General features: G+C 41.2%; 1 protein-coding gene across 1 annotated transcript in view; it reads left to right on the top strand.

Moving 5' to 3' along the window:
- Positions 1 to 17,673, top strand: part of WDR17 (WD repeat domain 17) — a 70,455-nt gene that overhangs the window by 6,394 nt on the left and 46,388 nt on the right. The window contains exons 2-4 of the mRNA XM_054989996.1: positions 3,620 to 3,748; positions 5,868 to 6,051; positions 7,225 to 7,455. Of these exons, the coding sequence (XP_054845971.1) occupies positions 3,620 to 3,748; positions 5,868 to 6,051; positions 7,225 to 7,455 (544 nt within the window). The remainder of the gene's footprint in view (positions 1 to 3,619; positions 3,749 to 5,867; positions 6,052 to 7,224; positions 7,456 to 17,673) is intronic.

The raw sequence follows: 17,673 nt of genomic DNA on the forward strand, positions 1-17,673 counted from the left end.
TATTGTTGGCTAGTGGGTTTGAGTCCTTCCACCACATCTTTAATGTGAGTAAAATTATTTCCTTATCAATATAATTTTTAAAGGAAAAATCTATGTTGACACTCTCTTTAAACATCAGTAGTATGCCCAGCTTTCCAAAATTTACCGTGCAATCCTAAGAACACTTTCCTGAGAGTAAGCTTAGATGCAACAACTCTCTTCCACTAAGTGAGGAGTCTTGATGCGGCTGAAAGAGCCTTGCTTCATTGATGGAAGTTTCTTCACTTAGCAGAAGGGAACCAGAGCAGTGTATATTTATAGCAGTGTTATCCAGATTGGGCATTTCAGCTTCTTGAACATGGTAATATATATGGAGATGATCAATGGATACGCTGAGGGAAATTGCAGTGGCTAGTTTCTTTGTATGGCAATAGAAACTTGTCTCAATCTCTGTAATAGGGCAAGTAACAACATAGATGTGAAAGGCAGGCTGTCCCATTAGATCTTCATAGAGTGGGTTAGTTATACTTCAGGATGGGATTGGAGGTGTTAGTAATTAATTTCTGCCAAGATAGACTTGGGTATGCAACCAGGGACACAGTCTGTAAAGGTGGGTTTTAGGTGGGTAGCTGTGCTGTAGAACAGCAGGATTTGAGTCCAGTGGCAGCTTAGAGTCAAACAAGATTTTCAGGGTATGAGTTTTCGAGAATCAGAGCTCCCTTCTTCAGATAGAAGGAGGAATGGAGATCGCTGAGCCTTATATCCCAGCCAAAAGGTGGGAGGAGTGTTACAAGGACGGGCATCAGGATGCAAAGGTACAATGCAGCTTGATTAGATGGGTGGGGTTTAGCAAAGGACGAGGTCAGGATATAAAAATACAATGGTTTTGATTAGAGCAGAAATTACATCTGTTGTGAGATAAGAATCCTAGGTCTCTGTTTAGCCCAGAGGGGTTCATTGTTCAGAATTTGTGAATGAACTCCATTTCAGCAATCTCCCCTTATAATCTCCCCCTGAAGTTTCTCTGAGGATAGCCATTTTTAGGTCAGCAATGGAATGTCCTGGAAGATTAAAATGTTCTCCCTCTGGCTTTTGAATGTTGTGATTTCTAATGTCAGTTTTATGTCCATTTATTCTTTTGCATAGGGAGGGACCTGTTTGTCCAGTGTAGAGAGTGGAAGAGCATTGCTGACACTTGGTAGCATATATAACATTGGAAAATGAACAAGTGAGTGAACCCGAGATGGTATAACTGGGGTTTGTTAGGTCCAGTGATTGTGCAGTCAGAGTAAATATGGGGACAGGGTTGGCATCTTGGTTTTTTGCAGGCCCTGGTCCCAGAATCCATGTCAATATTGTGAAGTACATTATTGTGAGTGAGAAGTTATTTAAGGTTAGGGGGCTGTCTGTGAGCAAGAAAAGGTTTGTCTCTCCATGCTTGTGAGAGAAGAGTCTCATTGTCCAGCATAGGATGCAAGTCATTCATGATGCGTTGAACTAGTTTGAGCTGAGAACTGTATGTGACCGCCAGCGATGTTCTGCTGTTCTTTCATTTGGGCCTAGCAGGTTCTCCCGTGGCATCATTCTGGTTTTGTCAATCTGTTTCCTTGCTACATCAGGTGGGTGAGGGGCATGTGAGACTCTAACAATGCAAAACCTAGATTAGGCCTAGATAGACCTTTCAAGAACTGGAAATTGGTGGTGATGAAATTATCTTGGCATATTATTGGTTGCTTGAAAAGAGATGCATTCCATCATTAAGAAAGAAATGGCTTCACTGGAGGAATGAAATACTGTTTTACTCTGAGGCTCCAAGGTGCAGGACTGCCTGGTATCTCCCTTGCTAGTCCAATTACTTGAGAGGGGTGGTGTATATATGTACACAAGCTTCACTTCAAGCTTCCTTTCTTGTTACTTGTAAATTTGGGGTGTTTCTCAAGACTTTCTTTTCCCTAGATTAGTCCAGGAGAAAACTAATTTTCATACAGTAAAAAACAAGCTTATAAAAATACTCCATATGTCCAGGTTGAACTTGTACATTGTGAACTAGCAGCCTGAGTACTCCACCAGATGTGAATCTCATGCAATCTGAATTTGTGATAAAATGCTCAGTTTACCTCATATATACATAATGCAGTCAGACAGAACATGTCACCAATTTTTAATTGTTTGGAACTGTTCAGATTCAGCATTTAATGTCTGCTAATAAGCCATGTAATCATCTAACAATCCATGTGAAACCATGAAAGACCTAAGTCTACCTCAACTAGATAATGTATGTGAAAAATGTGTTTACATACAATATAATTGTGTGTGTGTGTGTGTGTGAGACAGAGAGAGAGAGAGAGATCAACAGTCATCCTGTTGCATTTTGAATGGGAAAATGCTCTTCCATGTTACATTTTGAAGGGGGAATTGGTAAGAATTAAATTCAATATGTATGTATGTTATGGGTTGCCTACTTAAGGTTGGAGATTTGGGGAGGGCGGTGTTTGAGAGGGCATGGATCTTAGCAGGTTATAATTCCATATAGTCCACCCTCCAATGCAGCCATTTTCTCCAAGGAAACTGATCTCTGTAGTCTGGAGATAAGTAGTAATTCCAAGAGAACACTGAGCCCTGTCTGGAGGTTGTCAACCCTAATGTATGGGCTGACAAGTCAGAACCAAATGATGGTGACCCTAGCAAGCGGTTTTCAATGCAAGTATGGAGCAATGGCTGTTTGTCACTGCTTTATTAAATGCAATAAGAGTTTTATTTTAGTGAAGTAAACTGGACTAAATCTGTACTGGGTTGATCAAAGCTTAGACAACCACATGCTGCTTCTCTGTGTTAGAAGCTGTATTAAACAGATAAATCTTGCTTGAGATCTGGCTTTAACAGATTGTATCCATACATTTAGTGCAGCACTCGCTACATTCAAGCGATGGGTCTATTACAGTGCAGTCCTAAGCAGAGTTGCACCCTTTTAAAGCCATTGAAATCAATAGGCTTAGAAGGGTCTAACTCTACTTAGGAGTTAGAGTTAGGGTCAAGACTTTGGAGTTAGGGTCAGGGTCTAACTCTACTTTCTGCTTTTACTTGACTTTGAAGACTCATGAATTAAGCAGTGTTTTAACTAGAGATGGGCACGAACCGAAATACGAACCAAAATTAAGCACGAACCAGGCTGGTTCGTGGTTCACAAACCGCGGTTCGTCAGATCCTATTTCTGTTGAACCGCCACGAACTTTAGGCTGGTTCGTTTGGTTCATTTTTTGGTTCGTGACTGCAGACAGCCTGGTGCCAATCAGTTTCCTGGGCAACAGGGGATGGACTTCCTGCAGACCTTCTTCTGGCCCGGAAGTGACCTTCTTCTGGCCCGGAACTAACCTTCTGCTGACCCGGAAGTGATGGTTTTCTGACCCGGAAGTGACGTTTCCGCGAACCATACGAACCGGTTTGTGAACCAGGGGCAGGTTTGTGAAAGTTCGTGGTTCGTGAAATTTAACGAACCACAAACCGCATGGTTTTGGTTTTTTCCGGTTTGTGCCCATCGCTAGTTTTAACTGCAAGAGCATTGAAAGCTGCTTTACAACAAACTTCTTACTGGAGCATCTGTGTTGGGTTCATTTAATTTATTCCCGCTCTACTTTTCCAGGCAAAAATGGCACAAGTTAAACAAGTGGGCCTATTAGCTGCTGGGTGTCAGCCATGGAACAAAGATGTATGTGCTGCTAGTGGAAACAGGTTTGCCTACTGTGCAACTCTTGCTATTTATATATATCAGGTGAGATGGGATTTATCAAGTTTCTCTGAGTATTTCTTTTCTTGTTGTTTCACGTTCCATAAAAAACATCACTGCATGATTAAATGTTACTTATTATCTGAACATTTCAAGTCCAGAGCAGTCAAAGTAAAATGAGTAGGGTTCTGTAGTAGAAGTATTCAATTTTAGCGAAAACTTTTCAAAATGTAATATGTGCCGCAGAAAACCCATGGGCACTGATCAAGCTTCCATTGCATGAAATCAGTGGCCACTGATGTGCCTTTGCACCCTAACTTCCTTCAAAACATCAGTCCAATGGGTTTAACGGGGTTCTTGTGATCATGGCATGTAAATCAAAGCACTTTACAATACAAAGAAACACTATAAGACAGAGACAACAAGCAGGAGAATGATGGAAAAGCTTCAAACTGCAGAGCAAGTTTTCTTCTCTTCCTCTGTCCCTGCAGATCTTCCTACCTGGTCTATGTTACAGCCTTTAGGCTAAGAGCCAAGGAACATGAACCCTTTGGCTTTGGCCCTTTGGTTAGCACCCAGGAGCCTATACTGCTGGGCTCAGTCAGGCTTTAAATACCTGTAGCTCGAAAGGAACAAATGCCGCTAGATGTTCTTCAGCTTCTGCTGGCCAGCTAGTAGGATTTTCTCTGTTTCTCCCTTTCTCAGCAGTTCACACTGACTCCATATGCATTTCCTGACTACTATTTTTGGTCTTCATTTTCTTATTCACATGGGTCCGTGCATCCCGATAAAAACAGTTTAGAGGCTCAGGTCCCCTGAATTCATTACAAACAAACCAAAATCAGTTGAGCAGTTAGATACAGCACCAGATGTAAAGGAAAACTTTTCCATCTGTATGTAGTACTTTTCCTGGGCTTTCCTTAAAACAACTGTTTTGTCTAATCACCAAAATTGCTTATTAATCACAGAGATTTTTTAAAGAATATTTGGAGAAAGAAAGGCACTTTTTAGAAAAAAGACTGAAAGAAAAAATGGCATACCTGCACAAGGCATAGAAGCAGAGCCCTTTGGATCCTAGGCAGTTACTTCCAAGATTGATTGTTTTTGAATGGCAAGAACCCCTATATTTCTCTAGAACTATCTTTAAAACTATTATTGTCCTGTGAGCCAGGGATGTTTTTCAGCCACAACATGGTGGAAATGCATTCCGGCACCTCGAGAAAATGGTCATGTGACATTACACTTTTAAAAAAACACCCTTGCTCCAGCTGACTGCCAAGGGAGAGAGTTTAGATCACCCTCCACGCCGACAGAGAGAGCGATTTAAACTTTAAAATCCCCCTTACTCCAGCTGACTGCCGACAGCTGGAGCAAGGGAGGGAGTTTAGATTGCCCTCTGAGCTAGTGAGGAGGGTGACTTAAACTTTAACCCCCCCCCTTGCTCCAACTGACTGTCGGTTAAAAGTTTAGATCGTCCACCGTGCCAGCACTGAGGGCGATTTAAACTGTAAAATCCCCCCCTTTCTCCAGGTGACGCTGGGGTTTAAATGCCCCTTCCATGCCGCTGCACGGCAGCATGAAAAGGGGCATTTCAACCCAGCCATCTGGCTTCTGCCACCTGGCTAGGCAGCAGAAACCGGGGTTTTAAATGCCCCTTTCCATGCAGCTGTGGAAAGGGGCATTTAAACTCAGCTGGCTGCCTGGTGAAGAAGTCCCTACCAGGCAGCTGAAAAGCTGAGGTTTAAATGTTCCTTTCCATGCCGCTGCACAGCAGCATGGAAAGGGGCATTTAAACCCAGCCAACTTGCTTCTAATTCTGTAGCTCTAAGCCTGGCCTCCTTATCTTTTTAAAAATATCCTCTGGGGGTGGCTCCACCCTGCACAATGACAGAACTTTCTGGAAATGACATCATCGTGTGGTCCTGGGAGCGCCAGATGCGCAAAGCGCATGCGCATTTGGTACCAGTGAGTTCTACCAGCTCTTTTCGCAGAAGAAAAGCCCTGCCTATTGCTAAAATGCATCCAGCTTAAACATAGTAGCTTTGCAATCTGCTGCCATTACTTAGCATACATTTTATATTTTTTCTTTTAGTGTTTGCAAGATTAGCAAACATCAGGGTGGTTCAGAATGTAAAGAAATGGTAAATTTGTGTTCCTTTTGTAGTTGGATCATCGGTACAATGAATTTAAATTATGGGCAATTATGTCAGAGCATAAGAAGACAATCACGGCCATTTCTTGGTGTCCCCATAACCATGATCTGTTTGCAAGTGCTAGTGCCGATAACTTGGTAATAGTTTGGAACGTGGCTGAACAAAAAGTTGTTGCAAAACTTGACAGTACAAAAGGTAAGTAAGTGTAACAGCACACATTTACAGCAGTATCCACCACCTACAATTTATGTCTTTAAGTAACAAGTACTGGTTGTCATAGTTCAGTACAGTAATGGAACACCACTATTTTTACCCTAGTTGAAATGTTCTTAATTAGTTTGCTAAAATAAATGTGGCTGGCGGTATGCTCAGCTTTTTACCTAGAACAGAGAAACTGCAAGTACATTTTTTCATCTCTTAATCTAATTTGGAAATATTTGGTTTACAGATGATGCAAAATTCTGAATATTTTGATGCATTTTCATTAGCCAGGTACAGTTCTGTTCAGTGCTGCAGCATCTGTCTTTCAGTTTTCTAGATCATACATCCTATACTTTTGCTATTGAAATCCAGCAGTCACAGTAGATTCTAAATTTGTGTTCTTCAAAATTTCATTTTGTCAGGACCATCTATTTATTCAAGATTTAATTATCCTGATATAATTTTTTTTAAAAAATGGAAATGGTACTCTAATACATGCTTTGACACCACTTGCTTGCTCCAGATAGAAAGTAGATACATATGAGCATTCCTTTGCATAGGTTTTCTTACCTGTTGAAATAACATAAGTCGGCACATGCATTAAATGGGATTAGGTATGATGTGTAGAGGTGAGCAAGAACAGGGTGAGGTAAAAGGATGCTATGGCAGAAGTAAAATGTTTACACATAGGTTTGCTAGATCATGGCTATGTGAACTAGAGACTAAAACAACCTGCTGAACATCTATTTGTAGCTAGACAAAAGTTTAAGGGTAGATCTATTGCCAAATCCAGTGTAACGTTGTTAATACATCAGAGTTAGACTGATTTTTAAAGGATCCCCAGGGAGGAATTCTTAGTCCATTGTGACAGAAGGTTCAAGGTAGACCCATATGCAGTATAATAGAATCCTGCTTGTGGACTGATCTTACAAAATGTATGCGGCCATTCCTTTCTAATGCAATGTTTTCCAGATGTATTGGTGCACAGGAATTATTCTTGTGGAGGGAAAAAATACATCAGAACCATCTTGCATCTTCATAAGATTAATACTGAAATGTATACATAGATTGGGAGTAGGAAATTCATTGCCTCTTCTTTTATGTTCAGTACTTGAGAGATGAAAGCAAATGTTTCTCATATTCTGGTTTTTATTTTTTATGTTTCAGGGATTCCTGCTTCTCTTAGTTGGTGCTGGAATGCAGGCGATTCAGTAGCATTTGTCTCCCATAGAGGCCCATTGTATATCTGGACAGTTTCAGGACCAGACGGTGGTGTAACAGTACATAAAGATGCCCATAGTTTTTTGTCAGACATTTGTCTGTTTAGGTGGCATCCCAAGAAGAAGGGAAAAGTCGTGTTTGGACACACCGACGGAAGTCTTTCCATTTTTCAGCCAGGTAAGAGCCCTCATAAGGCATTTAGTAGCATATAGATATAAACCTTTTGCATGGGGTAGAGAGAACTGTTCTTTTGAGGAAATTTGATAATTTTCTTGAATACTTTATCCCTAATACGTTGCTCCTGGGGAAGGGTAGAAATCAGCTCAGATTTCATTTTTGGATCACTTCATGCAATAATTTCCAAATAGAAAAGAATGGATATTGTGACATATGAAAGTACTTCTGTAGTGTCACTCATGAATACAAAGAACATTTCTGTGGGGTTCTCATACCTTGTTCACTTTCCTAGAAGGGTAGTCCCATGAGCATGAAAGGATGCTCTTGTGATGAGCGGTTGCACTTCCACTGAAGGCAGCAGTTCTGACTAGAGAAGCTCTGTCTATGCGCTGAAGTTCCCGTTCTTGGAATGGAATGACTTTCTTTGGAATAATAGATTTGAATGAAAAGGTTAGGCAAATGTGAATGAATGCTGAGAGATAAATTTATATTGTGCAAGAAGCTGCTGCAGAGCTGTATTTGTTTATACCAGAAACAAACTCGGTGCTTTTAATTTTTAACAAGACCTTTGTATGAAATTATAGAGAATCTTCTTCTTTCCTGTGAGCTTGATCCTACAAAGTGCTGTTTTGCCCTCCCACACAGAACTGAGCGCCATCAAGCAGTATAATTTAAGCTTGAGTCATCATTGAGTAACTAGCAGGATGCAACAGAGTTTTCTAATTGTTAGTATTTAGCTTTTTCTCTGGTGTGTTCACTCTGCTTTCAACTAATTAACTCTCTGTGGTTAGTATTAACACAAGGGAATATCGTATACTGTAAAAGAAAAAAAGTATGTTGTTGAGAACTGATGAGAACTATGTGAAACCTTAACTTAATATTTGGCGGCTCTCCCATGCTCAAAAATCTGGCAGCCCCATTGTAATAGTATGATCCTATGCACGAATGCATGCCATAAGCCCCAATGAGATCAACAGAGCTTACACCAAAGTAAATGTGGATGACATTGCAAGGCTAGCAAAGAAGAAAGTTTATTATGAATTAGAACTTTTGAAAAAAGTCTCTGATGTGCTCCATATATTCACATTGCTCCTGCTGATACAACCTCCGAAGGTAATTTCTGGAGAATCAGCTTTAATTAGCAAGAGCAAGAGAGGTTTCCAGAGAATTGCATTTGGTCAGGTAGCCTGAAAACTACCAAGCAGTGGATCACTGTGGGCCAGAATAGGCACAACATGGAAGATCTAGACTGGATCTCCCAATATTTTGATTTTTACTTAAAAGTAGTTTCTCCCTTTCCTCTAATTTTGGTTTTTCAGTCTAGATCTACACAGACACATACCAAAGTTGCTATTGAATTGTCTGGGGGGAAAGAAGAAAGGCCTGTTCCCCTAGCAGAGCTAATAACAACTTTAGGAGTGTGTGTGTTGTGGAGGCAGGGTCTGTTTAGATTGGAGAAATGCCCTTTCCCCCCCAGCAGAGCTCATAGGCATCTTAGATTAGGGACGAGAGGATCGCTCCCATTCTGTCGCTTTTAGGGTTCTGTCCCTCTCCACTGCTGGTCATTTGATTTTAAGATTTTCCTTTAAAGGTTGCAAATTTAGATGAAGCAGAATCACAAAATTTGAGAAATAGTGGTCCACTTTTTCTCTCTCTTTCCTTTGAAAACATGAAATCCTACCCTACAGTCATAGCTGATTTATGGCGACCCCTGGTGGGGTTTTCATGGCAAGAGAGTAACAGAGGTGGTTTGACATTGCCTGGCTCTGCAACCCTGGTCTTCGCTGCAGGTTTCCCATCCAATTACTAACCAAGGCTGACCCTGCTATTTACCTTCTCCGTTATCTATAGAGATGGGCACGAACCAAAGTACGAACCAAAATTCATGACGAACCAGGACGGTTTGTGGTTCACGAACCAGCGGTTCATCAGATCCCATTTCTGACGAACCACCATGAACTTTAGGCTGGTTCATTTGGTTCATTTTTTGGTTCATCACTGCAGACAGCCTGGTGCCGATCAATCAGTTTCCGAGGCAACAGGGGATGGACTTCCTGCAGATCTTCTGCTGTCCCAGAAGTGACCTTCTGCTGACCTGGAAGTAACAATTTTCTGACCTGGATGTGATGTTTTCACAAACCAAACGAACCGGTTCGCGAACCGGGGAGGGGGCAGTGCAGGTTCATGAAAGTCCATGGTTCATGAAATTTGACAAACCACGAACCACATGGTTCGTTTTTTTCCGGTTCAGGCCCAATCTCTACAGAGAGGGTGTTTGTATACGTGTGATTTCTAGTTCTGGCTTAGAAATGCAATTTAGGCACATGCAGAACCATTTCTAAGTTACTGGATCCAGTCCAGACATGCACATTTTTAAGCACAGAGAAGCTCCATCCTAGGAACACTTTCCTAGGAGTAAGCTCTGTTGAGTAAATCTGAATAAAATACAGAGTAAAACTTATTAGGTTTGCTCTCTATGTCAGAACCCAGTATCAAAATGCTAGGATTAAATCTCCTTATCAAGATTTGTTGGACTGCTTGTTGGAAAGTGCACTGGAATGGGATTCAGTCTCATGAGCAGCCTAAGGGAATTAGGACCCTGGTTTGATTGGAAAATCAGTCTAATACATTTTACAATAATTCCTAATTTAGATAAGTAAAATGATGTGTGATAGAAATGTGCTAAACTATCTCTTTTCTCCTTGCCACTGCTTTAATTTTAAGTGAAAGTCAAAGTGTTGGGAGATTCACAGTACCAACCTAACAGAGTTATATCCTTCTAAGCTCATTGACTTCGGTGGGCTTAGAAGGGTGTAACTCTGATTAGGATGGCTCTGCCAGTTACAGATCTCCTGTCATGTTGGCAGGACTTGATGGTATCTACTGAGAGCAACACTGTACATTATTCTTTGAACAGATGTCTTATCTTAGTGGTTTGAGTCTGCCCCATAATATTATGCAATTTTCATTTGTGGGTGCTTTGCATAGTTTGGGGGATCTGTGGCTTTCTGCATCACCACGCAAAAAGTTTTTTTTTTGGTTTGTAAGTGGTACTTCTAGGTTTTAATGGAATGTGTTGTAGACACGGTATGATTGTTATCCTGAAGGAAATGAGACGGGAGGAAAGACAACTAGTGAGTTTTGTCTTTTAAAAAATATAAGAATATAAGAATATAAGCAAAGCCATGTTGGATCAGGCCAGTGGCCCATCCAGTCCAACATTCTGTCACACACAGTGGCTAGAAATCCAGTGCCATCTAAAGGACTGTCAGTGAGGCCAGGACACCAGAAGCCCTCCCACTGCCTTCCTTCCAGCACCAAGACAACAGAGCACCACCTCCCCACAAAGAGAATACCATCTATCTCCTGTGGCTAATAGCCACTGATGGACCTCTGCTCCATATATTTGTCCAGTCCCCTCTTGAAGCTGGCAATGCTTGTAGCTGCCACCACCTCCTGTGGCAACGAATTCCATGTGTTTATCACCCTTTGTGTAAAGTAGTATTTTCTTCTATCTGTTCTAACCCGACTGCTCAATAATTTCATAGAGTGCCCACGAGTTCTTGTATTGTGAGAAAGGGAGAAAAACACATCTTTCTCGACCTTCTCTAACCCGTGCATTATCTTGTAAACCTCTATCATGTCTCCCCTCAGTCGTCTTTTCTCCAGGCTAAAGAGCCCCAAGCGCCTCAATCTTTCCTCATAGGGAAAGTGTTCCAACCCTTTAATCATTTTAGTTGCCCTTCTCTGTACTTTTTCCAGTGCTATGATATCTTTTTTAAGGTGTGGCGACCAGAACTGTACACAGTACTCCAAATGAGGCCTCACCATCGATTTATACAGAGGCATTATGATACCGGCTGATTTGTTTTCAATCCCTTTCCTAATAACCCCTAGCATAGCATTAGCTTTTTTTATGGCAGTCGCACACTGTGCTGACGTTTTTAGTGAGTTATCTATCATGACTCCAAGATCTCTCTCTTGGTCAGTCTCCGCCAGTTCAGACCCCATCAACTTGTATTTATATTTTGGATTTTTGGTTCCAATGTGCATTACTTTGCACTTGGCTACATTGAACCTCATTTGCCACATGGATGCCCACTCTTCTAGCCTCGACAGATCCCTTTGGAGTGCCTCACAATCCTCTCTGGCTTTCACCACCCTGAACAATTTCGTGTCATCTGCAAATTTAGCCACTTCACTGCTTAATCCCAATTCCAAATCATTAACAAACAAGTTAAAAAGCACTGGACCCAATACCGACCCCTGTGGCACCCCACTGCTCACCACCCTCCACTGTGAGAAGTGCCCGTTTATGCTCACTCTCTGTTTCCTATTAATTAGCCAGTTTTCGATCCACAAGAGGACTTGGCCCTTTATCCCATAGCTACTGAGCTTACTTAGGAGCCTTTGATGAGGAACTTTGTCAAAAGCTTTCTGGAAGTCAAGATAAACAATATCTATCGGGTCTCCCTTGTCCACTTGTTTGTTCACTCCCTCAAAGAACTCTAACAGATTGGTGAGACAAGATCTTCCCTTACAGAACCCATGCTGAGTTTTCCTCATCAGCTTTTGGTCATCAATGTGCCCACTAATTTTATTTTTGATAATAGTTTCCACCAACTTACCCGGTATTGACGTCAGGCTGACTGGCCTGTAATTTCCCGGATCTCCCCTGGAACCTTTTTTAAAGATGGGGACAACATTAGCTACCTTCCAGTCCTCAGGAACAGATGCAGAGTTTAATGACAGATTACATATTTTTGTGAGGAGATCTACAAGTTCACACTTGAGTTCTTTCAGAACTCTTGGATGTATGCCATCTGGGCCCGGTGATTTATCAGTTTTTAAATTATCTAGCAGTCGCATAACCTCCTCTCTCGTCACCTCAATGTGACTCAGGTCTTTCAAAACCCCTCCCAAAGTCAGTGCTTCCGGAGTGGGCATGCACTTCTTATCTTCCACAGTGAAGACAGAAGCAAAGAACGCATTCAGCTTCTCGGCCATTTCCCTATCACCCTTTAGTAATCCTTTTACGCCTTGGTCATCCAAGGGCCCCACGGCCTCCCTAGCTGGTTTCCTACTTCTAATATATTTAAAGAATTGTTTATTGTTTTTCTTTATGTTCTTTGCAATATGCTCCTCATATTCCCTTTTTGCCTGTCTGATCGCAGACTTGCACTTTTTTTGCCACAGCTTATGCTCCTTTTTATCAACCTCACTCCGACTAGTTTTCCACTGCCTAAAAGAATCCTTTTTACCTTTTACAGCTTCTATTACATTGCTTGTTAACCATGCTGGCCTTTTCCTAAACCTATTTGTGCCTTTCCTAACCAGCGGTATATATTTAATTTGAGCTTCCAGGATTGTAGTTTTAAATAGTCTCCAAGATTCCCCAAGTGTTTTGACCTTTTTTACTTTCCCTTTCAGTTTCTTCTTCACGTACCCCCTCATCTCAGAAAAGTTACCCCTTTTGAAGTTAAACATGGCTGTGTTGGTCTTATTTGGCAATTTCCTATTTATACATATGTTGTACTCAATAACATTATGGTCACTGTTCCCAAGTGGTGCAATCACATTTACATCTCTCACCAGGTCTTCAGCATTACTGAGGACCAAATCCAGGATCACCTCTCCCCTAGTAGGTTCTGTAACCATCTGTTCCATAGCACAGTCATTGAGACAGTCTAGAAACTCACTTTCTCTCCCCCGATTCGAACACCCATTGGCCCAGTCAATGTGTGGGTAGTTAAAATCACCCATTACAACACAGTTTTTTTGTTTAGCAGCCATCTTTAATCCTGTCATCATTTTATAATCCTCCTCTATTTTCTGATCTGGAGGGCGATAACAAACTCCCACAGTTAAGTTTCCATTTGGGCCCGTAATTTCAACCCATAGCATTTCCAGAAGCGAATCTAATTCAGTTACCTTCTCAATCTTACTGGAATGTATACCTTCTCTGACATATAGATGTTCATGGACTTCCGGTTTGGGATACATGGAGGTCTAACGCAGCTCTAAGTGCAGAGCTGACCGGGCTGCCGTTTCAGCGGCCGGAGGGGCACAAATAGCCCCCGGCCACCTGCTCTCAGGCGGAGAACAGGCAAAGAACGCTCAAAGACCTCAGGGCGTGTTGATCTCGGGCGAGGGAGGGTTCTGCGCTAAGGATTCTCTCTTGACCCTTGAGGTCCCACCCTTTGACAGGTCGGCATAGATCTCTGCGGCAGACCCAGGGCCAGTGCGGCTGGCATAAGACCTTCGTGCCCAAGCTTCAACAGGGGGAAAACAAACGGAAAGAGAACTTAAGATTGAAGCAGTGATTACAATCCAGAAAGACGTTTGAAAAGGTAAAGATCACTATCTCCTGAATTGCGATGGATTGTTAAAAGTAACGAAGTTTTAAAAGGACTTTTTAAACTGCAACAGACTTACTATAAGGAGGGGGAAACCCGGCAAGAAATAGATTCCAAAAAGGACTAAGTAAAAAGAAGTAATTTCAGAAAAGAGACATTTGTTTATCATACCTGTGGTTGAGAATCGATAGCAGGCTGTGGGAAAACTTCTACCATCGCGAGAGCTGCAGCGGAGAGTCGGGAAACAGGAAGTACGTAATAGTGATAGAGTCGCCAGAAGGAGACGGCCCCTACTGGAAGACAGGAAGAAGGGCATCGCCATTTTTGAACAGGGAAGGGCTTTGGCTTCAGCAAGGGCGGAAGTAGGACATCTTGGATTACAAAAGGGTACAGAGAAACCATAGAGAAAAGACGCCCGACATTTTGGATTTTTGAAGCGATTTTTGTTCATTTAAAGGACCGGGACTTTTAAACTAATTAAAAGGACTACCAATTTGGACGCCACGGAGCTAAGAAAACGTGCAGACTCGTGGGAGCGAGGTAAATCAAGCCCCACGATGTCGAAGAAAGAGTGGCAAGCAGCCATAGAGAACTTGGACAAAAAATTTTGTGAAATGCTAAAGGAGCTTAAAGAAACAAAATTGGAGTTGGTGAAAGAAGTCAAAGATGTCAAAGAGACAGTTAAAAATGAGCTGGCAGAAGTAAAAAAGGGAATGGAGACGATACAAACCGACCTGCAGGCAGCGCAGCAAAAAGTTAACGATGTGGAGAAGGCGATGGATAACCTTACAGAGACGCAGCGAACGGACATGAGAGTAATGAGGGGAAGAATGGCAATTGCGGAGAGTAAATATATGGAAAAGCAGCTGAGGTTTCGAGGTTTGTTGGAAGTAGAAGGAAAGACAGCACAAGAACAGGTGACTGAAGTGTTAGCTGAATACCTGGAAAAGGAGGAGGAGGAGGTTGTGGCTTTCCTAGATGTGGTGTACCGAATAAATTCCAGATTTGCGACCCAGAGAAAGGTACCAAGGGATGTGATAGTGCAATTTACGACAGGGAATGTAAGGGAAATGATAGTGACCAAGCAATTTCAAGATCCATTGATAGTTGATGGCAAGACAATTATCATCATGAAGGAGTTACCCAGATCGGTGCTCTTGGACCGGAAAAAATACAAAGTGTTAGTCCAGACTTTGAAAGACATGAAAGTAAGATACAGATGGGAATTACCGGAAGGGATATCTTTTGAATTTGGAGGGGTAAGAAAGCGCATCAGATCTGAATTGGAAATGGAAAGGTTCATGATGGACAATGAAAAAGACTTACCAACAACAAGGCCTTGAATATGGAGTGCAAAGTTTTATCGTGGAATGTAAATGGACTTAACTCACCTAATAAGCGAAAAAGTATTTTCCACTGGCTATTAAAACAGAAATGTGATATAGTTTGCTTACAAGAGACTCATATTAGAAATCAGGATGTAAAATACCTTAAGTAAGTAAATTGGGCATTGAATTTGTAGCGGCCTCAAAAAAGAAAAAAAGGGGAGTGGTACTATATATAAAAGAAGAGCTGCAACCAAAGGTGATAATTAGAGATGGGGAAGCCAGATTTATAGCAGTGGAATGCATTTGGAACTTAAAGAAAGTGTTGGTGATTGGAATATATGCGCCTAATGGAGCTAAAGAGTGCTTTTTTGCGGATGTAAAGAAGCAACTAGATGAACTTTCATATGATCAGATAATACTTGCAGGAGACTTCAATGGAGTTACGAATTTGGAACAAGACAAGAAATCAGCCACTACACAAAAGAAAAGAGGACTATTACCAAAGACTTTTTTTGGATTAATGCAACAGGAAGCGTTGGAAGATGTGTGGAGAACGCAGAACCCCACAAGCAGACAGTATACCTTTTTCTCTGCAAGACATTCTACCTTATCGCGTATTGATATGATTTGGGCCTCAAAGGACTTAGTACTTTGGACTAAGGAAGTAGAAATAATGCCTATGGTAGGCTCAGATCCTAACCCAATTATGTGGAAATTTGGAAAAAGAACTAAGAGAAAAGGATGGAGAATAAATGAGGATTTGTTGCAAGAGGGTGAAAATATGGAAATGTTGAGAAGGGAGACTAAATTCTTCATACAGTACAACATGAATCAAGAAGTACCAACCAACAAGGTATGGGACACGTACAAGGCAGTAATCAGAGGTGTATTAATGGACTTAAATGGAAGACTTCGAAGGAAAAAAGAGAAGAGGCAGGAGATTATGGAAAAAATAAAAGCCAAAGAAATCCAGTTGAAGAAAAGACCAGGGAAAAAGAAAATATATCAGGACATTAAAATCCTTCAGGAGCAGTTGACGGCCATGAATAATAAAGAACTGGAATGGAATCTGAAAAGACTGAATCAAAAGTCGTTTGAAGGGGCGAACAAACCTGGGAAATTTTTGGCATGGCAATTGAAGAAAAGAAAGGAGAAAAAGATAATAAATAAAATATGTGATGACAATAAAGTACACCTGGAACAGGTCGCTATTAGCAGAGCCTTTTATAAATTTTACGCTAAATTGTATGATAAGAAAGAAGTGAATAAAGATGCGATAGCCGCATATCTGGAGAAAATGAAGCTGCCAGTAATGTCCGAGGAGTGGAGAGTTAAACTAAACAGTGAAGTAACAGAAGAAGAGATAAGGAAGGCAATACAGTCAACAAACTTGGGAAAAGCGCCAGGGCCTGATGGACTCACAGCTAAGTTTTACAAGGCAATGGCCAATGAACTGGTACCGTTTTTAAAAGAGGTGATCAATGGTGTTATGAGGGACCAAAGGATCCCAGATACCTGGAGTGAAGCAAATATATCATTGATCCCCAAAGAAGGACAGGACTTGACCAATGTTAAAAACTACAGACCTATCTCTCTACTTAATAATGACTACAAGATTTTTGCAAAGATCTTGGCGGAGAGAATAAAGGGGTGGCTAGCCGAAGTTATCGGAGAAGAACAAGCAGGCTTTTTACCAAATAGACAAATTAGAGACAACCTAAGGACAGTCATAAACGCTATAGAATACTATGACAGGCGATGTGATAAGGAGGTTGGTTTCTTCTTTGTAGACGCTGAAAAAGCTTTTGACAATTTGAACTGGGACTTTATGTTTGCCACCATGGAACAGCTACAAACGGGGGAAAGGTTCATAAGAGCAGTGAGAGAAATTTATAGAGACCAGAGTGCAGCAATTGTGGTGAATGACGAGCTGACTAAAAAATTGATTATTGGAAAGGGTACAAGACAAGGTTGCCCGCTATCCCCATTGTTGTTTATTTTGGTCCTTGAAATTTTGATGATGCAGATTAGAGAAGATAATGCAATCCGTGGTATAAAGATAAAAGACTTTTCCTATAAGGTCAGAGCGTTTGCAGATGATATAATGGTAATTGTGGAAGATCCAATTGAAAACATGCCTAAGGTAATAGAAAAAATAAAAGAGTTTGGAGACTTGGCAGGTTTCTATGTAAACAAAAAGAAATCTAAGATTTTATGTAAGAATATGATTAAACAAAAACAACAGTTATTAACGGAAATAACAGACTGTGAGGTAACAAGCAAGGTGAAGTACTTGGGAATTGAATTGACTGCAAAAAATATAGATCTATTCAAGAATAACTATGAGAAAGTATGGACTCAAATAGAGCATGATTTGATCAAATGGAATAGGTTGAACTTGTCATGGTTGGGAAGAATTGCAGTAATCAAGATGAACGTGTTACCAAGAGTTATGTTTCTGTTACAGACGATACCAATCATTAGGGACTCCAAGCAATTTGATAAATGGCAGAGGAAAATATCAGAGTTTGTGT

Source organism: Eublepharis macularius, chromosome 10 (assembly GCF_028583425.1).
Source record: "Eublepharis macularius isolate TG4126 chromosome 10, MPM_Emac_v1.0, whole genome shotgun sequence".
Taxonomy (NCBI): Eukaryota; Metazoa; Chordata; class Lepidosauria; order Squamata; family Eublepharidae; genus Eublepharis; species Eublepharis macularius.